This window comes from Lampetra planeri, chromosome 74 (genome assembly GCF_965212315.1).
Source record: "Lampetra planeri chromosome 74, kcLamPlan1.2.h2, whole genome shotgun sequence".
NCBI lineage: Eukaryota > Metazoa > Chordata > Hyperoartia > Petromyzontiformes > Petromyzontidae > Lampetra > Lampetra planeri.
In genome coordinates this window covers 3,268,622-3,292,811 of record NC_136179.1, presented here as the reverse complement: position 1 = coordinate 3,292,811, position 24,190 = coordinate 3,268,622, and the positions used below count along the sequence as shown (strand labels likewise).

The window sequence follows — 24,190 nt, the reverse complement described above, 5'->3', positions numbered from 1 at the left end:
TGACTCCGGTTGGACAGACGCTGATAGACAGACACACACAGATAAGACAGGTGGACAGACACAGACAAGAGGAACACAGAGACAGAGATACAGAGACGACATAGACACATGCAGAGAGAAACACACAGAGGCGAACAGAGACACAGACGGGCAGAGAGATGTTGAATCGAACTAACTGAACTCGCTCCATTGAAAGAGTTTCCTTGATAATTGCCCATCCCCAGAAGTCGTTCTAGTTTCTATTTATTTCATTGTGTGTGGTGTGAACGTGTAAGCAATGTGGGATATCGATGTACACGGATATGAACAAGATCAGCAGACAAGACGTATTTCATCCTCTTTGGTTCTTTCAGTAAAGTCACGTAGGTAAAACAAATAACATAATAATAAATAAATCACGACGTTTCGATCTCAACACGAGCGATCGTCCTCAGGCTAAAACATCCAGACATTGTCGCGGCAAATGTCACGTGAGCTACGGCACGTGACAAATATGAGGTGAGCCCCCCCCCCTCCCGGGGCTCGCCTCGCTCAGCTGAGCATTGTTTCAATGCGGTGGGCTCACGCGAAATTGATTTCTGTAAAACGAAGGTACTTTGAAAACCCACTGGCTATACTCTTTTATATAAGTGTTGTGTCCTTAACTAACCACACGGGGACGTCTGGTTGAGGCAACACGTTTATTATAACTCTTTCGAACTCGGCTCTACACACGACTGAAACACGAAGGGGTACGACCCCTTCCACCCGATAGCCTACGGGAGTGACAGCCTCCCTTCTATCGCAGCCTGCACACTCCGGGCTCTGCCACCCACGAGTCCCTTAGCCCGGCGTTAAGGGAAGACTGGACGACCCGTCCCAGCCAAGGTACTGGAGCTCACCTCTGGTCCGCTACAACTCGGCTCTGGCTAGAGCTGGGGGAGGGTCCCAGAGTGTCTGAGTTCACCTCGGGTCCACTACAACCCGGCTCTAACAAGAGCCTCGGTTGAGGGTCCCCGGGTGCTGTTCCAGTCTTCAGGTCTTCGGATGTCCTCAGGCTTGAGTTGGTGAACACTGCCCGGTCCGTCCAGAGGGCCGGCCTTTTATCCCCAGGTCGGGATCACCCCTCCCCTCCTGACCCCCCCCCCCCCCTGTCCCAGAACCTTCTGAAAGATCTTAATGGGCATTAGGGACGAGTGGGGGGTCAGGGGTGTTAGTCTCCGGTCACGGTGGGGTGCCGGGGGTTTAACCTTTGGTCGACCCCTACGCACCTCGCTCTCTCTCGCCTGCTCCCTGTTGACCAGTGCACGTGGTGGCAGGTCAGCTTACAGCGCCTTGTTATGGCGCTTACGCACAACTTCGTGACGAACGCTGCACGTTCCGTCGCTTTCATGCAGGGGGCGCTGCAAACCTACGTGCCCTCTGCATGAACAACGGAGGGGCAGGGACAGACGTTCGATCGCGTTGGAATCGATCTGCAGACGGCGGTCTTATCGCACGGCCAGCTCTGTGTCGCCTCATCTCGATCCCGCGATCCCAAACAGGTGAAAGTCTGCATCAAACTGAACCCCCAGCAAGGCCATCTACTTCACGACGAGAGAAAATTCACACGAAATATCGTTTTCAATGAATAAGCTTTTAATGAAGAAGTACATTTATCTAATTCAAAACATAAATCAAAGTTGTTTCATTTTCAAACTTCAAAACGGAGCATCGGGAGCTTGCGTAGATGCGTCGCTCGTGTGCAATTTTTTTCGTCACTTTACAATCAGCAAGGACCATTTCTCGTCCTAATTCGACAAAATGTATGTCAACACATAATACAAAATTATAATTCGTGTTGTAGAGAATGTTCCTCCTTTTCGTGTAACTTTGAATTGGTATGCCTTGTAACTGATTAATGATCCGAGCGTGCTCACTATTTAAAAGACAATGAGTTGCTCCAGAGGCAGACGCTTCCTGAAAACACAAAAGTACCCTTTGACCTGTATCACAAAATCAATGAGTCTCACCCAAGTGATCTGTACAGGTTACTTGCAAAACACAAACTTTGTCCTAACATCACTTATTCAATGTTTGACCCTTATAGACAAAATGTTACATGTGCGCACACCAGACAAGTAATCATTCTAAATTATTGACAATCATTTTAACTAATACTATTGCGCCATTCAAAACGAATGCTGGTGTCTGGGTCAAAATTGAGCAAATTCCAAACATTACCTACAAACTCCACAACCAAGGTGCCACATCAACCATCGCCCTCTACTGACAGGCTCTTGTCTACATGCAGGCCGGTGCAGGGCCACCACATTGTGCCACACAGGGGCAGCTGCTACTTGGGGGTGCTCTTCGAGTGTTTGAAACGAGATACGATACAAAACTCCGAGTTGCCGAGGCGATTAAGTAAGCACCATCTTCTTCTTTAGTGCTGCCTAACGGCGTGTGCGACTTCACGATGATATTGGTCCCGGTCTAGCACGGCGTGTAGAGTTTGTGCTGTTGTTAATTGTAGCCATGTTTTGATGTTACTGAGCCGTGTCGTTTTTGGCCGTCCTGGTCGTTTTTTCCCTTCGATTTTTCCTTCCAGGATTTGCTTTAATAGCTGGTATTTGTGGTCGTTTCGGGCAATGTGGCCTAGGTAGTAACACTTCCAGCTAATGATGGTCTTCAGCAGTTGCCTGTCAGTGCCCATATCTTGCAGAACTTGTGTATTGGTGGTTTTGGCTGTCCATGGGATTTTCAGCATTCTTCGATATAGCCACATCTCGAAAGCTTCGAGACTTTTTGTTGCTGTTGTTGTTAGTGTCCACGTCTCTACTCCGTACAGCAAAATTGCCCAGATTTAGCATTTCAGTGTGCGCAGTTTCAGTGATGTACTCAAGTTGCGGTCTGCAAGGAGTGTTTTCCATTTAATAAATGCTTGCCTTGCTTGTTCAATTCTGCTCTTGATTTCGACTTCATGGTTCAACTGATCGTCAATGATTACACCAAGGTATTTAAATCGGTGTACTTGTTCCAATTTTTCGCTGCCAAGCTTGATTGTTATTTCGCTTGTAGTTCGGCTGACCTTCATAACCTTTGTTTTCTTTTTATTAATTCGTAAGCCCCATATTTGACTCTCTGTGGCAACCTCGTCCAAGATTTGTTGTAGGTCTTGTTCCGAATCGGCCAGCAGTGCAGTGTCGTCGACATACCTGATGTTGTTGATGTTTTGTCCATTGACTTTAATACCAATGTTTTTATCTGCTAGTGTTCGATCAAAAATCTGCTCCGAGTAGATGTTGAAAAGACTGGGTGAAAGTGGGCAACCTTGTCGTACACCTTTTTGTATTGGTGTTGGGTCTGTCAATTCGTTGTCATATCGGAGTTGGGCTGTTTGCTTCCAATAAAGAGCAATGATGAAGTTGATGTCGTTTTTATCTAGTCCCAGTTGTTTTAATAGAGCTGCTAGTCGGTCGTGGTCGACTGAGTCAAAGGCTTTCTCGTAATCTATGAAGCAGATGTACACTTCTTTCTGATGTTCGTAGCATCGCTGTAGTAGTATCTGTAGACAGAAGATTGCTTCTCTTGTGCCTAGTCCTTTGCAGAAGCCAAACTGTGTGTTCTTCAATGCATTTTCGCATGTGGAGCGTATGCGCTGTTGGATCACCTTCAGGAAGACTTTCAGCGCGTGGCTCATCAAGCTTATCAGTCTGTAGTCCTCGCATTTCCGGCTTGTTGCTTTCTTTGGTATGGCCACAAAGATGGATTGTAGCCAGTCGGATGGAATTTTATTGCCATTGTATATTTGATTGTACCAATTAGTCAATTGTCGTATGTTGTTACTGTCTAATAGTTTGAGCAATTCTACATAGATTGTGTCGGGCCCGCACGCTTTGCCTGACTTAGCTGTTTTGATTGCATGTTCTACTTCTGATGTTAAAATGTGTAGAGCGTCTTTCGACATCTGTTGGTCTTTTTCTGCAGGTGTTCTCGCGGCACCATAGAGCTTGTGTATATAGTTTGTCCAGGTGTCCATTTTTTCTTGTTTATTTAGGATTGGTTGGTTGTTGTCCGCATACAAGGTAGCTGTTGGGGCTGGTCTATAGATGTTACCAGCTTCTTTGAGCTTCTTGTGCAGAGTAAAATTGTCATGTTTTTTAATTAGTTCTTCAATCTCGGCGCATTGTTCTTCCATCCACTTTTCTTTTGCCTGTCGGATTGCTTCTCTGATCTTCTGTTGCATTTGTTTGTACTTCTCCAAGTTGTTATTTTTGTACATTCTTCGTTTGCTCATTAGATCGAGAATACAATGTGTCATCCATCGTTGTTTCTCTTTCGGTGGCTGATGTCCCAGCATGACTTCTGTTGTTTCTGTGATGCATTGTTTGAACGAGCGCCAGTACTCCTGAACATCTGCTGTTTCTGTTGTTATTGAGCGGATGCTATCGTTGAGATGTTGCTGTACTTGTCTTTTATCGGCGCTGTTCTTCAGTTTCTCCAGGTCTGCTCGTCTCGTCTTTGTACATTGTATTGATCGCAATTTGAGTCTTATTGTAGCTGTTACTGGGTTATGATCTGACGATATATCGGCTCCAGGGTAGGTTTTTGCTGTAATCACACTGGACTTAAACCTGATGTTAATTAGGATATAATCGATTTGGTTCCTGACGATGTTGTTGTCGGAGTCTTGCGGCGAGGTCCACGTGTACAGTCGTCGAGGTGGTAATTGGAACCACGTGTTAGCAATACTGAAACGTTCTTCTTGGCAGAATTGAACCAGTCTGTCGCCTCGTTCATTCCTTGTTCCTAGTCCGTGTTCTCCGACAATGTTCTGCATTCGACCGTGGCCAACCTTGGCGTTGAAATCGCCGAGGATTATAGTGATGTCTTGCTTCTTCAGCGTGTTGGTTAGTTGCTCATAGAACGATTCGATTTCATAAACTTGTTTATCTGCTGTTGGAGCATAAACCTGTAGAATGTTCACGTTGACTTTGTTGCCTGCTAATTGTAGTAGTGCTATTCGTTCTGATACTGGGGTAAAGTTGTTGACTTTATTCGCTAATTTCTTGTGTACTATAAAGGCGACACCGTATGTTTGTTTGGTGTTTTCTTCTCCTCCGGAGCAGAAGATGTGGTGTTCGCTCGATATAAACTTTTTTGTTCCAGGCCATTTAGTTTCGCTTAGACCGATTATGTTGATTTTAAGTCGATCCATTTCTTGTACGACATTGGCTAGTTTTCCTGCTTGAAGTAAACTTCTAACGTTCCAAGTTTCTACTTTGAAAGGGTTCTTTGACACAAGCTCGGAGATTATTAGCACCCCTGTCCTATTTAAAGGACGCCGATACTCAGGGCCTTTGTTGATTTTGCTTGTCATCATTGAAGTTTTCAAGGGAGAAATAATCCAAGTAGTTTCCCGTTGCTTTCTTGGATCACAATTTATTTGAAAAGGTCACGTGGGGACCTTTCGAAACGGGTTTTGTCTGACGTCTCCACTGAAGTCTTCCCGCCTTGGGTGACCCTTCTGAGAGCACTAGGCTCTCGACGGTATAGCGATCAGCTTCTCAGACGTACACAAACTCTCTCGCCGCATTAAGGCACCGTGAATGCTTGGGAGCTTATTGGCTCTCGCTCCTGGTTAGAAATTTAACCAACACACAGGTCCACAAAGACTGGCCGCTCTTACCCTGCAGGTTGAACCTAGGAACCGAGTGTTCAACTTCACATTCTTGTCATTAAAGGCCTGTGACAAAGGTGCGTCTATTGGAGCGACATCGTCTCAAGCTTACACATCTCCCGGGTCTTCATTTGACTTTCTATTGTCTCGGAGGAAGTCAACCCACACCTCCACTTCCACAAACTGCTGGGAGTTGCCTCGCTCTGCCTCACAGTGAGAATTCTCCTCCTGCTTCACGTTGCCTCCATCGATGTGAAGGTCCGATTTTGGAGTTGAATCTTGATCTTCACATTTTACCTTCACTTCTTTGCTCTTCACCATCACTTCTTCACATTTCACCTTCACATCTTCACGTTTCACCTCGATACCTTTCAAAGTATCCAAGCTGGGATTTTCTTCCGGTTCTTGTTTCACGAGAGATGAACTCATTGCATCACTTTGACTTTCACAAGCTGATTTCAGACTCCACTCCTTGTGGATATTGTGATGCTTGTGTGTTCTCTGGTGTCTTTGAAGATTTGGTGAAAGTGTAAACGCCTTCCCAAACACACTGCACTTGAAGGGTTTCTCTGCCGTGTGTATTCTCTGGTGTTCTACAAGAGTAGATGACCGTGCAAACGCCTTCTCACACACACCACACTTGAAGAGTTTTTCTCCCGTGTGTGTTCTCTGGTGTTTTACAAGAGCAGATGACTGTGCAAACGCCTTCCCACACACACTGCACTTGAAGGGTTTCTCTCCTGTGTGTGTTCTCTGGTGTTCTGCAAGAGTAAATGAATGTGCAAACGCCTTCTCACACACACCGCACTTGAAGGGTTTATCTCCCGTGTGGGTTCTCTGGTGTATTACAAGAACAGATGACCGTGAAAACGCATTCCCACACACACTGCACTTGAAGGGTTTCTCTCCCGTGTGTGTTGTCTGGTGTGCTTCACGAGTAGATGACCGTGCAAACGCCTTCTCACACACTCTGCACTTGAAGGGTTTCTCTCCCGTGTGTGTTCTCTGGTGTATAACAAGAATAGATGACTTTGCAAACGCCTTCCCACACACACTGCACTTGAAGGGTTTATCTCCTGTGTGGGTTATCTGGTGTATTACAAGAGCAGATGACTGTGCAAACGCCTTCCCACACACACTGCACTTGAAGGGTTTATCTTCTGTGTGTGTTCTCTGGTGTATTACAAGAGTAGATGACTGTTGAAACGCCTTCCTACACACACTGCACTTGAAGGGTTTATCTCCCGTGTGGGTTCTCTGATGTTTTAAAAGAGCAGATGACTGTGCAAACGCCTTCCCACACACACTGCACTTGAAGGGTTTCTCTCCCGTGTGTGTCCTCTGGTGTTCTACAAGAGTAGCTAAAAGTGCAAACGCCTTCCCACACACACCGCACTTGAAGGGTTTCTCTCCCGTGTGTGTTCTCTGGTGTTTTACAAGAGTAGATGAATGTGTAAACGCCTTCCCACACACACTGCACTTGAAGGGTTTTTCTCCTGTGTGTGTTCTCTGGTGTATAACAAGAGTAGATGACTTTGCAAACGCCTTCCCACACACACTGCACTTGAAGGGTTTCTCTCCTGTGTGTGTTCTCTGGTGTTTTACAAGAGTAGATGACTGTGCAAACGTTTTCCCACACACACTGCACTTGACGGGTTTCTCTGCTGTGTGAGTTCTCTGGTGCTGTGTCAAATGTTCAGTACGATCTGTGCTGTTGGCACGCAGGTCGCATTGTTGCCTTTTTGCACCGAGCCGCGCCGAGTGCCTTTGCTCCATCAGACCAATTCTGCAGAGGAAGCGACAGCTGCAGACAGAAAAATATATCCACACCATCTACACATCAGTATCAATGCATATATACAGTCACACGTGACTTACACGTCTATACTTATACATATATTCATGATAGTGAAAAAGTGTCCCAAATTCATCACACGGGCTGTTATGGCACACAATGAGAGGGCAAATGGTTATAAACATACCTGGAAGCCCTAGTATCTTCAAAATAAATGTTAACCCAAAACTCCGAGCACACGATTTCGGCTGTCTGGCTTCAAAATTACTATTTATGAAAGCTAAATTCAGCTGACATAGCAAAGGGTGTTGAAAAAAATACTATTTGTGTTATGCACAAATGCATAAATTAATGTTCAATTGCAACTTAGAGGTGTGAAACCAGGCATAGATGTCCTTGAATGCTGGTATGAAGTTCCGACTTCAGCTGCACATGTGCTGTGATAACTTCCTGACTCCAATCTTACAAAGACTTCCAGAGGAAAACAAAAATAAACTACCGTTTTGATATAACCTCCGTGCTCAATAGAATTAATAGACTTTACTGCAAATACAAACTTGACACTGTCACACACTCAGGGGCGGAGCCAGCATTTTAAGGTAGGGAGGGGGGCAAACCCTCCAGCAATGAAAAATGATAGGAGTTAATAATAGGAGTTTTCCCCTTTTTTCTGGCAACAAAACTGAAACCTTACGAGGATTCATTTCTGTGTCGTGTTTTTTCCGGAGACACTTTGTTGGGGGCACGTCTTTATTATATACACGCGCCCTAACTACTAAACATCAACTCCTCGTACAGTTTATCTCGAGTACTTCCACTCGGTATAGTATACGCCTCCTACGTAACATGCCTGCCCCGGCTGTGCTCCAGGTCCTCTGGCTATAATATCCTATGGGAGACCCAGGGTCCACCACTGGCCTCACAGAGCTTCGGCCCTTAAAAAGACGGTGGAGCTAGGGGTCCAGGGTCCTATTCTAGCAGGTCTTCTTGCTTCAACTGGTCGTCTTCAACTGCCAGGACCTCTCCAGAGGTCTGCCTTATATACGTTTCTCAGCCGAGATGCGGACCTCCGTGAGGGACGCGGGTGACCCCAGAGTCCCTCACCGAGGTCTGCATGTCTGCCGTTGCAGGCCAGTACGTCCGTAGCCCCCCCGGCCATTGGGAGTGTTTGCGAGGGATCGTAGGACCCCTCACAACCCCCAACCGCAAAAACACACTATGATAATGTGTGAGCTGTACGCCTTTTGGCGTCCTCTGGTCGAGCACCAATTGGCGTCCTCTGGTCGAGCACCAATTGGGTCAAGGCTCAAAAAACGCCGTCCCTTGGTGTGGACCAATCAGTTTCAAGGACAATGCATATATTATCATAGTGTGTTTTGTTTGCATTTGACTGCAAGTATTGTGGTAAATGCAGACATGAATCCTCGTAAAAGACGTTTGGTTGGTTCGATCTTGTTGGTTTTTGTCGTTAGGCTGTTAGTAGGATCCTACTAACAGCCTAACGACAAAGACCAACAAGATCATCACGAGTTCGACGTCCCTAATCGAACCAACCAAACGTCCCTCCTTAAAACCCTCGGCTGCAAGACCTCCCAGATTCTATGGTCTTCCCAAGATCTATAAAGAAGGCTCCCCACTACGACCCATAGTGTACAATCAACTCTCCTACCTACAAACTGGCCCGTTTACTATCAGATACTCTGCTCCCCTTCACTGGCAAGACCTCGACAGCAGTACTTAACTCAACCCAATTGGTCTCTATGGTCAAGGACATGGTACTGTCTCCTGATGATATCCTCATCAGTTTTGATGTGGTATCTCTGTTTACCAAAGTCCCAGTTCCTGACACCTTAACAATAATCGAAGACTTGGTCCAACATGGACTGAACTCGGATGTACCTGCGCTGGTTAGGCATTGCCTCACCAACACTTACTTTACCTGGAATGGCACCTTCTACAAACAGAATGAGGGTACCCCCATGGGCTCCCCCTTGTCACCAGTGATAGCCAATGTGTTCATGGAAAAGTTTGAATCAGATGCTATCCAGACGTCCACCCTGCGTCCTTCCCTGTGGAAGATATATGTGGATGACACTTTCGTCATTTGGCCACATGGCCTCCCAGCATTGAACCATTTTATGGACCACATCAATTCCAGACACCCATCCATCAAATTCACCATGGAAGTGGAGAAAGATGGCAAACTACCATTCTTGGATGTTCTGTTTGAGAGGAGACCTGATGGATCCTTGGGACATTGTGTTTACAGGAAGGCCACCCATACAGATTCCTAATTGAAACCTGATTCCCACCACCATCCGGCTCAAAAGAATTCTCTCATCAAAACACTATACCAGAGAGCTCATTGCATCTCTGACCAACACCACCTGGCCAGTGAACTGAAACATGTACATTTGGCCCTCAAGATGAACGGATACTCTGTCCGCACTATCCGCCAAGCTGTTTCTCCCACCATACAGAAACAACCACTTGAAACTCCGATCAAAACTGTCACGTTGCCATACATAGCAGGCGTGACCAAAAAGATCTCCAAAATTCTAAACAAACATAAGATCCAAGTCCGATTCAGTACAGTACATAAAATCTGGGATCTGATCCCATCCGTAAAGGATGTCATTCCGGACTAACAGTACCCCGGTGTTTACAAATTGAGTTGTACCTGCGGGGACTTGTATATCGGGGAGACGAAACGACATTTCGGACCGAATTCGCGAACACAAATCAGATTTGAAACATGGCAGAACAAATTCTTCAGCCATTGCCAATCATTGTTACAATGCTGTGGGTGATCATGATATCGTTTTCTCCGATACGAAGGTACTCTGCAAGCCGGCTGGATACCACCAAAGATTTGTCCATGAAGCCATACAGATATACAAACACAGACATAACTTCACCCGAGAAGATGGATTCAAATTGAGCAATCATTGGAAAGATGTGATTAACCATGTTAAACTTAAATCGCCACTCCCCCCCGCTCTGCGTCCCTCCTCCACCATCCGTGACGCCGTCTTTTAGTTCCACCTTCACCTTCCTGGCTCCACCCACATCCTAACCCCCCCCCCCTCCCCCATCCTACACTTCGTTCTCCCTCCAATGACTATTTAGACGCCGTTTTACTATTTTCACCTTCCTACAACGTTTTACTATTTTCACATTCCTGGCTCCACCCACACCGCAACCCCCCCCCCCCATCCTGCACCCGTCCCCCTTGGCTCCTCCCCCCTCCTCTTACCCTATATATTAAATGCCCCATTACAAATAACTCCCACTACAGATATTTTGCTGTGCCTTTTGACACCTGATGAAGGAGGCTTGTGTTGCCTCTGAAACGTTGTGATTTTAATTGATTTATTTTCATTCATTATTATTATTTTACTTAAGTTTTTACCTACGTGACTTTACCGAAAAACCTAAGAGTATGAATCCTTGCAATCACGAAAGCTTCAAAGTTGTTAGTAAAGAGTTATTAGTAAGGACTTGTCCCTTGCTTTTTATTTGACGCGTGTGATCGGCATCGCGCTCGCTGAAGGTGTTTGCCTTCACGGAAGTCGTGTACTGTATACGCAACTGCGCACAATTCTGCGAGTCGCTTGTAACTGCCTTTCTCTTACTTATTGCAAATTATGGACTTGGACTGTTGTCCTCTCAAGAGTCCCTGGCACATAATAATATGCCATACGGTGGCGGTCGCAAAATGCTGATTTATCTATATATAAAAAAGGGAAGTTTGTGAATGTGTCTGTTCGAAATGTTTAGCATACTTCCCGACATGCAACAAACTTGAAATGTGGCATGTGGGTAGCTTTCAGACTGTACGCAATGCGAAAAGTATAATAATAGACATTTGTATTTTGGGGAGGGGGTGCAATAATGCATATATTTTGCACGCAAGTGAGCAGTGACATCACATCTATTATGTCACACCCGCATGCGGCAGAGTTTCACAGTGTGCTTGCTGACGTCACCCCCCCCAAACACTCCGCGTAGGCCGTGTTTTAATCCAAGACAAGAATCCAAGTCCCGGGCGAAGCCGGGTAGTAAAGCTAGTCTATATATCAAAGAGAAATGTGTGGATATGTGTGTGTCTGTTCGAAATGTTTTGCATACTTCTCAATATGCAACACACTTGAAATTTGGCATGTGGTTAGGTTCCATACTGTACACAATGTAATAACTATAAAAATAGACTTGAAGCTTTCGTGACTGCAAGGATTCATATTCTTAGGTTTTTTCGGTAAAGTCACGTAGGTAAATTTTTTTAAATTAAAATTAATAAAAGTTAAATAAAATAAAAATAAAAATCACGACGTTTCGATTGCAACACAAGCAATCATCATCAGGTATAAATGAAATAGCAACAAAACATTCTAACCAGAAAAACTATAGGCAGACATATAAGCAGACAGATATCACCAAGATACATAGAGAGAGAGAGTAACACAGGTACAGAGAGGGAGATCGTCTCTGTTGAGTGGCCCAAAATAGGCAGAGGGGGCGGGGGCAGAGAGATGGAGGGGGTTAGATAACAAATTAACATGTCAATGAGTGCGGAAAACGCGTAGTAAAGAAAGCAAGTTTGAACATTAGGAGAGAGGGAGAAAGAACACACTAAATTAAATAACCTAGCAAAATATCGAAATGTTATGTAATACAACACAGAGAGTCGGTCAACACACAATTAACGCATAGCCTGGTCGATTACGTATTTCAAAGATTGCTAAGTTAGAATTTAAGTGTGACAATTCCAAAGAAAGACAAAACATAAAACAAAAGGAACGGAGACACACAGACAGAGCAGAACATAAGAACGACAAAAAACGAGTGTAGACAGAAAAAAGTACACTAAATACATAGGCAGATAGAGAAAAAAAAACCCAGAGAGAAAAAAAGGTAAACTTGGAACTTCCCCGTAGAAGTGGTTCAATTCTAGATTTGAAGCTTTCGTGACTGCAAAGATTCATATTCTTAGGTTTTTTCGGTAAAGTCACGTAGGTAAAAATTTTTTAATTAAAATTAATAAAAGTAAAATAAAATAAAAATAAAAATCACGACGTTTCGATTGCAACACAAGCAATCATCATCAGGTATAAATGAAATAGCAACAAAACATTCTAACCAGAAAAACTATAGGCAGACATATAAGCAGACAGATATCACCAAGATACATAGGTTATTTAGAGAGAGAGTAACACAGGTACAGAGAGGGAGATCGTCTCTGTTGAGTGGCCTTAAATAGGCAGAGGGGGCGGGGGCAGAGAAATGGACGGGGAAGTTCCAAGTTTACCTTTTTTTCTCTCTCTCTGGGTTTTTGTTTTCTCTATCTGCCTATGTATTTAGTGTACTTTTTTCTGTCTACACTCGTTTTTTGTCGTTCTTATGTTCTGCTCTGTCTGTGTGTCTCCGTTCCTTTTGTTTTATGTTTTGTCTTTCTTTGTAATTTTCACACTTAAATTCTAACTTAGCAATCTTTGAAATACGTAATCGACCAGGCTATGCGTTAATTGTGTGTTGACCGACTCTCTGTGTTGTATTACATAACATTTCGATATTTTGCTAGGTTATTTAATTTAGTGTGTTCTTTCTCCCTCTCTCCTAATGTTCAAACTTGCTTTCTTTACTACGCGTTTTCCGCACTCATTGACATGTTAATTTGTTACGCATTTTCCGCACTCATTGACATGTTAATTTGTTACGCATTTTCCGCACTCATTGACATGTTAATTTTTTATCTAACCCCCTCCATCTCTCTGCCCCCGCCCCCTCTGCCTATTTAAGGCCACTCAACAGAGACGATCTCCCTCTCTGTACCTGTGTTACTCTCTCTCTATGTATCTTGGTGATATCTGTCTGCTTATATGTCTGTCTATAGTTTTTCTGGTTAGAATGTTTTGTTGCTATTTCATTTATATACCTGATGATGATTGCTTGTGTTGCAATCGAAACGTCGTGATTTTTATTTTTATTTTACTTTTATTAATTTTAAGTTAAAATTTTTTACCTACGTGACTTTACCAAAAAAAACCTAAGAATATAAAAATAGACTTTTGTATCTTGGGGAAGGGGTGCAATAATGCATATATTTTGCATGCAAGTGAGCAGTGACATCACATCTGTCATCACATCTGTGATGTCACACCCGCATGCGGAAGCATTTCACAGTGTGCTTGCTGACGTCACCCCCCCCAAACACTCCGCGTAGGCCGTGTTTTAATCCGGCGAAGCCGGGTAGTAAAGCTAGTCTATATATCAAAGGGAAATGTGTGGATATGTGTGTCTGTTCGAAATGTTTTGCATACTTCCCAATATGCAACACACTTGAAATTTGGCATGTGGGTAGGTTCCATACTGTACACAATGTAATAACTATAAAAATAGACTTTTGTATTTTGGGAGGGGGGGGGGGGAGAAATGACCATGGAGTGTGTGGAATCAACCCGCAACACACCTGAGTTAAGCGCTCTGCAACGCGTACCCCTACCATATGGCTCTTCGTGTACCGTACTTCTAGAGCTGTTAACAGCGTGCCGGGAGATTTTAGGTGGCGCTTCGCTCCTGGCCGATGAAGCCATTGGCTTCTCGGAGTTTCAATACATATCCGTGTGAATAACAGGTACAACTGCTATCTTAAATATAAAGCAGAAATTACATATGTTTGTTTGTGTGAAGCAGCAAAAACTCTCCAACGCTGAGCTCTGCCGTCATGAAATTTTCACAGCTTATGCTGTCTGGAATTAATCAGTGAACACGACTATTTTCAGCTTGCCACGTCATTCCCTTCCCGAGTTGTCAAAATCGACATTACGTAGAAGTGGGTTAAGGTTAAATTTCCTTCAGTGAAAAACATCCCATTTAGTTAAATTGATTTCTTTCAGCTTTTTTCTTTCTTACAAAAATAACATTTTCAGGGTTTTTCAGTGACACGGTTCACAGGTGGTGGTGTGTCCAGACCCATGCCTGGCCACCTTCATCCGCTCAGTATTAATGCTTCCTCACTCCAAGTAATTCATTGAGGAACAACCAACACAGCCGAGGCTGCATGTCTCTCTCCTGGTGGTGAGATGTTAACTACCTGTCATGGCATACAGGAAGTCGTGGGTTCGATCCCAACCCTGACGCCTGCTGTATATTTCGAGTTTACGTGTCTCTCTCTCCCCATGGTCGCGTGGATTTATCTCCGGATATCCCGGTTGTCCTCACTCCACATGCAGAGAGTGAACACCGCCACGCGTCTAGAGTGAACACCACCACGCGTCTAGAGTGAACACCGCCACGCGTCCAGAGTGAACACCGCCACGCGTCTAGAATGAACACCGACACGCGTCTAAAGTGAACACCGCGACACGTCTAGAGTGAACACCACCACGCGTCTAGAGTGATCACCACCACACATCTAGAGTGAACACCACCACACGTCTAGAATGAACACCGACACGCGTCTAAAGTGAACACCGCCACGCGTCTAGAGTGAACACCGCCACGCGTCTAGAGTGATCACCACCACGCGTCTAGAGTGAACACCGCCACGCGTCTAACGTGAACACCGCCACACGTCTAGAGTGAACACCACCACGCGTCTAGAGTGAACACCGCCACGCTGTTGACAAACCTCACCTTGTTGTGGGAAGGTCGCTTCTGAAACAAGAGCGGTATAGCAGCTCAAGCGGGCTTGGCCTGAGAATATATAAAGTAAAACAAAGTTACAAAGTTGCGAGCCAGGTGAAGAGAAATTAAACTTAAGCGAGAGATTTGAAGCAAACGCGATCAGGCGAGGGCAGGAGGCAAGGCCCCGCGTTGTAAAGTTACAACCTGGACATCGCTTCCATGCTCGCTGCTACTCAATTGACATCCCAACGAAAGAGAGCGAGGCTCTACCTCGGTAAACAACAACAACCACCACAACAACCACCACCACATCCACAACCACCACCACCACCGCAACAACCACCACACAACCACCACCACAACCACCACCACACCGCAACCACCACCGCAACCACCACCGCAACCACCACCGCCACAACCACCGCCGCAACCACCACCACAACCAACGCCACAACCAACTCCACAACCACAACAAACACCGCAACCACCACCGCAACCACCACCGCAACCACCACCACCACCACCGCCGCAACCACCACCACCACAATCACCACCACAACCACCACCACAACCACCGCAACCACCACCGCAACCACCTCCACAACAACCACCACCACAACCACCACCACAACAACAACCACCACCACAACAACCACCACAACAACCACCACAACAACCACCACCACAACAACCACCACCACCGCAACCACCACCAAAACAACAACCAACACCACAACCACAACAGCGATGAGAATTTCTCACCTCGGAGTTCAGTGCACGGGTAGAGCGGGAACTTCCTGGTCCCTCGCGACGTCACGCGGCAGCAGGTGACATGACGTCACTTGCGGGGTACGATGACACTCCCCTCCCCCAATGAGCGGCTCGAAACTCGCGACGACTTTCACGAATTCATTATGTTAATGAGCCGCCAGTTACTGGGCGTGGCTTTGCCCAAATAAGGATTGGCACTGGGACAGATATCGGCAGCGGCCGAGCAGAGATGACGTCACGCTCAAGAGCGCAGTGGTGGGGAGGTGGGTGACATGACGTCACTACCGAGGAACACCTCCCCCTGGCGTTTGACGCCGATGAGGTCACGCTGAGCGGTGACGTTGGAGGGCGGGGTCAGAGTTCAAGTTTGTTGACAGAAGGGGAGCGGCAGTGTCGTGGTGAGCGCTGCGCTCCGCACTGACCAGCCGAGTTCCATTCCCGCTCGTGGCCAACACCGCCAGTGACGACTTTCTGAACCGGTCCTGAGCCTCCCCTACGTCGACTCAGCCTCAAACGAGTACCCGGTGCGGTGTGTAAACATCGCCACTGGGGAGACAAAGGCGTCCGGGCGTGGTGCTGGCCACCCACTCCTCGTGTGCCGTCCCAATCTTAATAGGTGCCCGCTAACAGCACTTGCCCCTACAGTCTGTTAAGGCTATACGGGGGATCTTTGTGTGTTGGGAGCAAGTTTGAGTGGCGTGTAGCCGTGGGAGTTGAACGGACGCATGCTGCTACTGACAGTCGTTGACTCCGGTTGGACAGACGCTGATAGACACACACATACAGACAGGCAGGACAGGCGGACAGACACAGACAAGAGGAACACAGAGACAGATAGACAGAGAGACAGGCAGAGAGAGACACAGAGGCGAACAGACACAGACTGACAGATGTTGAATCGAACACACTGAACTCGCTCCATTTAAAGAGTTTCCTCGATCTTTGCCCATCCCCGGAAGTCGTTCTAGTTTCTATTTATTTCATTGTGTGTGGTGTGAACGTGTAAGCAATGTGGGATATCGATGTACACAGATATGAACAACATCAGCAGACAAGACGACTTTCATACTCTTTGGTTCTTTCAGTAAAGTCACGTAGGTAGAAAAAATAAAATAATAATAAATAAGTCACGACGTTTCGATCGCAACACGAGCGGTCGTCCTCAGGCGAAAACATCCAGACATGAGGACCGCCTGGATGAAAACCAGCATGGAAGGGGCCCAGTGTGGGTCCGGCTATGCTAAAAGCATAGTCCCGTGTGTGTGTGATGTGAGGTCTCCTGGCAGCAGTCATTCTCCGCTGTAGTCCTGGCATCTGCTGCTCAGCTTCATTCCCCAGCTGTGGTCCCAGTGGCACCGTCTCTCTGGGGAACCGTGTGGTGTGTGTAGCGAGTATCACGGGGTGGGCGGGTAGTGTGGGGATAGTGGTCACGGTTGGCACCGATGCACGACCACCACCACCACCCCTACTGGGCGGTGGACCTGCCACCACAAAGCAGCACGCGGCGGAGGAGTGAGGCGATCGCTGTCGCTACTCGAGCGAGGCCCCCTCGCTTCCTCTTCTTTTCGTGCATCTCCACCTGCACCTCTTCCATCTTCTCCTCCGTCTCATCCTCCTCCATCCCCTCTTCTTCATCCTCCACCACCATCTTCTCCTCTACCTCCTCCTCTTTCTGCGCCACCTCCATCTTCATCTTCTTCTCCTCCGCTAGCACCATCTCTTCCTCATTCATCTCCTCCTCAACTTCCGGCACCACCATCTCCACCACCGTTTTCTCTTCCTCCTCTACCACCATTGTTTCCCCTTTGTCCGTCGTCTCCATGTCCTCCACCACGACCATCTGTTCATCCTTTGTTGTTTCCTTGTCCTCCATCTCCGTATTGTATTTCTCCTCTCCCTCCGTGTTCTCCATTGTCACCATCACAATCTCGTCCTCCTTTGCCTTCTCTTCCTCCGATTTCTCCTCCTCTGTCTCTACCTCATCCTCCATCATCTCCTTCACCTCTTCCTTCGTCTCCTTCTCCACAACCCCTGTCTTCACTTTAAAGGCCTGGACGAGTGAGGAGGAGGGCTGAGCTGGCTGAGATCTGTGAAGAGACAACACGACACCGTTCCACCTTCCTGCTACGGCAGACATCGCCATCTTCCCATCGTCCATGGGTAGAATGTGTGGCGGATTAATTCGAGCTGAATAGAAACAGCAATAACGACATGGCCAGTGAGTGTTCTTAGTATTGATGCTGTCATTCTCATGGCGCCAGGCTATCCTTGAGATAGGTGCAGCTGTGTCTCACACAGGCTGCTGTAGTTTCACAGTAGTGGGTGGCGTTGCTGTGCAAATTTAGCTGAATAATTTTAAGTGACATTTATTTTTTCGGTAAAGTCACGTAGGTATAAAATCAAATAAATTAAATCACAACGTTTCGATTGCAACACAAGCAATCATCATCAGGTGGGAAACCACAGCAAGAAGCATTCTTGCAATAACGACATGGCAATCGAAACGTCATGATTTAATTTAATTTATTTTATTTCATGCCTACGTGAATTTACCGATATAACCAAAGAGTATGGATCCCTGTAGTCACGAAAACTTCAAATCTAGATTGAAAATTTTCTATATGTATATTCTAATTGACCCCTTGCACATAATGTCCTAAGCATTTCAAATGGCATCGATAGAGACCCTGAACGTCCACTGTGACGGAATGGGTGTGTATCTGTGTGGTCAATGCAGCAGCAATAATAGCCAGGGCGGGAAGCAAGATCTGAACTGTAATGGTGAAGAATGAGTGCACGACAATTTGGCCGCTTCAATACATCCACGATTTAAAAAAAAGTGTCCGTCAGTGATTTGTGGTCGAGAGAGCCACCTCCCTTGACGTCGAAGGCATCTCAGAGTGCATTGCATGCGATGAGCCTCTCGCATCTCTCATCTCATCGCGTTTTAAATTGAACACCCCTCTCAGTGGTAGCTGTCGCTGTGCATTACAAGGCGACTTGGCACCTGGCCTGGAAACAGGCGATAGACAGCGAAAATCTCACGGTGGATGGAGGGTTACATGGTGAAGATATGCCCACTTTGTTACGTGGTCTAACCCAGAAATCAGTTATGAAAAATAAATCTGTCCTCAGTATATCGGAATGTACACGTGGGGTTTGCAATGTCTGTGAATTTTGTGAGCGCGACAGGGCTTGAGCACCTGTGCCTCACAGCAACATTGACCTGGGTTTGATTTCCACGTTTGGCCACATTCTCCGTGTGGATTATGCATCCCCCTGTTCTGGGAAGGTTCTGCAGCTTTCTCCCTGTTACTGAACCCACACAAGCAATGCAAATCGTTCAATTTGGATCGCAAACAGTAGCAACTTTCTTGCAAAATGCGAGCAAACTTGGCAGGATCCTCCTGAAAAAAAGTCTTGAGACCGAGTAAGGCTGATGCTGCGTGAGAAGCATGGCAATACATAACAAAAATAAACACACAGGGCGCACACGCAGAGTGGTTTACCGTGGCTCAGCGACTCTGGAGTTTGCTTTATCTTCTTGGAAGCGCTCTTCTCCAAAGCTTGGAGCAATTGGGCTCAACACAGGTTTGGTTGCGTTGGCGGTGGTGGTGGTGGCGGAGGTGGTGTCAGTGGTGGTGGTGCTGCTGGTGGTAGCGGTCTGGAGCCATTGTCGCTCGATCTTGGCGAGGTGCTGCTCCTCCTCGAGGCGCTTTTGCTCCACAAGACGCTTCTCCTCCATCAAGTGCTCCTCCTCCTCTTGACGCTTCACCTCAACGAGGCGCTTCTCCTGCATGAGACGTTTCTCCTCGAGGAGCTTCACCTTGCGAAGGCGCCTCTCCTCAAGACGCTTCTTCTTCTTCTCGAGACGCTTCAGCTCTATGAGACGCTTCACCTCAAAGAGGCGATTCTCCTCCATTAGGCGCATCTCTTCCTCGACCCGCTGCACCTCAATGAGGCGCTGCTCCTCGACAAGGCGCTTCTCTTCTTCCACCCGCTTCTGCTCCATGAGGCGCCTCTCTTCCTTGACCTGCTTCACATCTATGAGGCGCTTCTCTTCCTCCAGATGCTTTTCCTTGAGACGCTTCACCTCGCGAAGGCGCTTCTCCTCTATGAAGCGCGTTTCTTCAAGGAGACGCTTTTCCATGACGCGTTTCACGTCGTTGAGGATATTATTTCGAAGGCACTTCTGCTCCGTTTGGTGCTTCAACTTGGCGAGGTGCTTCACCTCATTGGGGCGCTTCTCTTCCATTGTGCATTTCTCCTTCGCAAGGCGCTTGTCCTCCTGGAGACGCGTCACTCCGCTGAAGTTCTTCACCTCCCCAATGCTCCTCTGTTCACGCGAAGATAAGCACATGACCATTTAGACATGCACACTCAGGACAAAATCCATTCTCGCAGGCACACAAACATGGACGGGCACATATGCAAACAAAAATGCATACTTGCACATCTATGTACGGATGCAAACATGCACATTCACTCATGCAAACATGCTAGCACACGTATGAATATACACCATCACCTAATGTTATCAAAATACATGTTACATCCTCATATTCTCACAAATTCAATACACGCACTTAATGCAGTGATAGTCTACAACGATTTCATGGCGATTGTTGCAACAATCATCAAGGGCAATAGTTTCCACAGAATGTTCTATTGTAAAGATCTGGATGCCCATGATCTGGACAAATTTTATTGCAGCACCCATAATGGGCAGCTGGAATGGCAACTTCCAATCAGCTCACAGACATAATTCATGAGATTGCATGATATCATTCTGTCTTCATTGGTAATGAATGGCGACTTCATTTGCCTGTACGAGTGGGATATGGCATGACGTGATGGTGGAGAGATGGAGGGATGGTGTTGGGAGATGGTGTTGTGATATAGAGAGGTGAAATTGTGGAATGTTCTGGAGAGATAGTGTCGTGATGGTATTGACGCATTGAGGCTCTGTGACGGTGTATTGAGTTGGTGGTGGTGTGATGAGAAAGGTGACGTGAAGAGATAATGTGAGTTGTAGTGATGTTTTGGTGCAATGGTGTGGTGAAATGGTGTGAGAATGTGGTGTTTGACCCCCATGGACCCCATACACACCTTTGGGGAGGGATGCTCGTAGCTTTGGCCTGGGAAAGGGTTCACTTCATCCATAATGTCCCCCCACGTGGTCGACTGGCGCCATGACTCCCGGCTACGGAAAACAAAATTAATTCAAAGGACGAGTAATGTCTTAGAGAACGAAGCACGTGGATATTCACACAACTAATTCTGAGATCCCTGTAATTACCTCTTAACACATAACATGACCTGCTGTTGAGAAACATTAGTCACATGGCAGTAAAACATTACAAGTCATATTTTGTAAGCATGTTGAGATCATCAATTTCATAAAGGTGAGACCCCCGTTTAAACCAATATGCCTGAAACGCAGCTCTAAATCCATGCTGTCTGCCACACTTGACCGTTACCTCTTCCCATTGCCACAAAGCCACGTCCACTAAAAATAATTAATCAGGGAGCTGCCTCCTCATCATAAAAGCCACGTGATGCAGGTAACTGGGACTTACCATCATAGTCCTCCAAGATATCAGCCCACTTGCGTTGTCTGTCCATGTTGTTGGGAAGGAATGGTTTCTGTTTGATGTTGGAGGGCCTGGGGAGGTTGTAAAAACGCTCAGATTTATCAGCCTTTTGAATCACTCATCCTCTCAATTATTACAAATTTGACCACTCACTTTACCAATCAAATCACTCACTCGCTTGTTTGCCCACTCACACGTGCGTCAGATCACTCACTCATCCACCCACGCGAACATGTTTATTCCTATTGCATTAAACATAATGGCCAGACATAACCGTGATGTTTAACCTCTAATCCAGACAAGCATGTTGATGCACAGCCCATTTGTATTAATCGACTGCTTGATATAGGCCCCCCTATGTCTTGTAGGTCATTGGGGTCAAATGACCATACTTAAATTATCTGTTATAACCCGAGAATGACGTCGTAGGTCACTTGAAGTCAGAGGTACCGCCCATGTGGCTGTGACGTCACAGATAGAAGACGTCTATGGCAGCAGCTAGGGTCTGAACTAAAAGGCAGACTCCTCCCCCGTGTTGGATAACATTCAATACATGCAATGCAGGGCACAATTATGCAGGCAATCAGAACACAATAATTATAGACATGTTAATCATATTATATGAGATTTAAACAGGTTAGTTATGAACGTTTTAAATGTTGACCTGCTTTGGTTCTAAACAATGACAGTAACAGCAACATATCAGAGCATGCCAAGTAAACTAACTAATAGTCCTAATTTGGTTGCAGAAAATCCAAATACCAACATACACAAAAATAATGAAGCTTTAGTTTGTAGTCAAAACGTGCAATAAAAATAAACAACACACATCGTCAACAGGGACGCTCACCTCGTTGAGAATTCGCTCTGCAAAGGCTTCTTCTGCTGCTCACTCGTGCGCATTCCTCTCGACTGCTGGTGGAGGCGTGGCTATGACGTAACAGAGGTGACGTCACTACAGCGAGGCTCCGCCCCCACGCGCTTGACGGGCGCACCACGTGGTGCAGTGCGGGTGGTGTGCGTCACCGGAAACAGCAGAGTCCTCGGTTCGACATTAAACATTTGCCCCCTCGCTTTGTGCCGTCTTTGATGTCGCCGTTACTGCGGCGAGGACTGAAGCGATGCCTGGCCATCAGGCCTGGCATATACCTAGGCCTCAGGCTTCATATTTGTTCGTAGTTATTTTTTGTTTAATTGGAATTATTAACTTGCATTTCATTAATTACATTTAAAACGTATAAACACCATCCTATTGGTTTATTTACTTTTAAATTAAGGTTTGTATTATAGTTATTGATCTGTAGTTATATTTAAGTGAGTGAGGTGGTTGTACTAAGTGTGAATTTGAGTTCCATGTAAATTGTTATTGTGTAAAGGATTTGTCTGTGTGCACCTATCCTGGCAGTGGTAATATGGGCTTTTTATAATTAAGTTGTTAATGAGATTGTTTATTTGTGTGTGTCTGTTATCTATGTCTGTGTCAAGTTACATATCTTGGTTTGTAGCTGTGTGTGTTTGTTATTTATGATGGGTGGTGATGATGTTTCTTGATAATGGATGGTGGTGATGATGGGTGGTGATTATGAAGGGTGGTAATGATTCTCTAGATTTGAAGCTTTCGTGACTGCAAGGATTCATACTCTTAGTTCTTTCGGTAAAGTCACGTAGGTAAAAAATGAAATTAAAATAATAAAAATAAAACAATAAAAATCACGACGTTTCGGAGGCAACACAAGCTTCCGTCTTCAGGTGAAACCTTCACAGCAAAATATCTGTACCTTATATAGTGGTTAAGGGGGGAGGAGCCAGGAAGGGCAGCGGGGGAGGAGGAGTTGTGAAGTGGTCAATTACTGCTTTTGTTATACTGCTGGGTGGGTAAATGACTTAGATACGATTAAGCCGCTCTTTGTTATGTTAATTTTTGGAGCTTTCGTGACTGCAGGAATTATTCTTTGGTTCTTTCGGTTAAGTCACGTCTAAAGATAAAATAATAAATTAAAATAATAGCGACGTTTCGATTGCAACACAAGCAATCATCATCAGGCATAAGAGAAACAGCAACAAAAATCTAACTAGAAAACTATAGACAGACATACAAGCAGACAGACATCACAAGGACACACAGAGAGAGGACACATATCGGCACAGAGAGGGGTCGTTTCTGTGACTCCCTTAAATATAGGGAGGGGGGGCGGGGACGGAGAGAGGGAGGGGGCAGAGAAAATTAGCATATCAATGAGTGGACGGCAACGTGTTGCTGCTGCGCAAGTAAGATGACGACGTGGCACTGCACGCAAGCTTGAAAATTAGGAGAAAGACACAATAAAATTAAATAACCTCGCAAAATATCGAAATGTGTGCTTGTATGTCTGTCTATAGTTTGTGTGCTTGTATGTCTGTCTATAGTTTTCTAGTTAGATTTTTGTTGCTGTTTCTCTTATGCCTGATGATGATTGCTTGTGTTGCAATCGAAACGTCGCTATTATTTTAATTTATTATTTTATCTTTAGACGTGACTTAACCGAAAGAACCAAAGAATAACTTTGTTATGTTGTTTGTGCGCAAGTCACTGTGGGATGAATGGACTCGTGGTCAGGGACGTGTTGCGCAAGTTACTGTGGATGTACATAATAGAAAAGGAGCGGAAATTCCCATGTTTATACCAGTGTTGGCTGACAATAAAGAGTACTGTTAAACGTTAGGGATGTTAACACTCGGTGAAGTAAAATAGTGCCTGTTAGATAAGATGGTCAAAAAATGTGT

At 45.8% G+C, this 24,190-nt stretch overlaps 2 protein-coding genes across 2 annotated transcripts in view; one reads left to right on the top strand and one right to left on the bottom strand.

Annotated features, from left to right (window-relative positions):
• Positions 1-24,190, top strand: part of LOC144737829 (uncharacterized) — a 54,987-nt gene that overhangs the window by 11,086 nt on the left and 19,711 nt on the right. The gene's annotated exons all lie outside the window — the stretch shown is intronic.
• LOC144737858 (uncharacterized) lies at positions 1,600-15,877 on the bottom strand. The gene is made up of 3 exons (XM_078620730.1): positions 15,825-15,877; positions 15,072-15,131; positions 1,600-7,445 (listed from the first exon to the last, which is right to left on the bottom strand). Exon 3 carries the CDS (start codon positions 7,415-7,417, stop codon positions 5,750-5,752), a length of 1,668 nt encoding a protein of 555 aa, XP_078476856.1. The 5' UTR covers positions 7,418-7,445; positions 15,072-15,131; positions 15,825-15,877; the 3' UTR covers positions 1,600-5,749.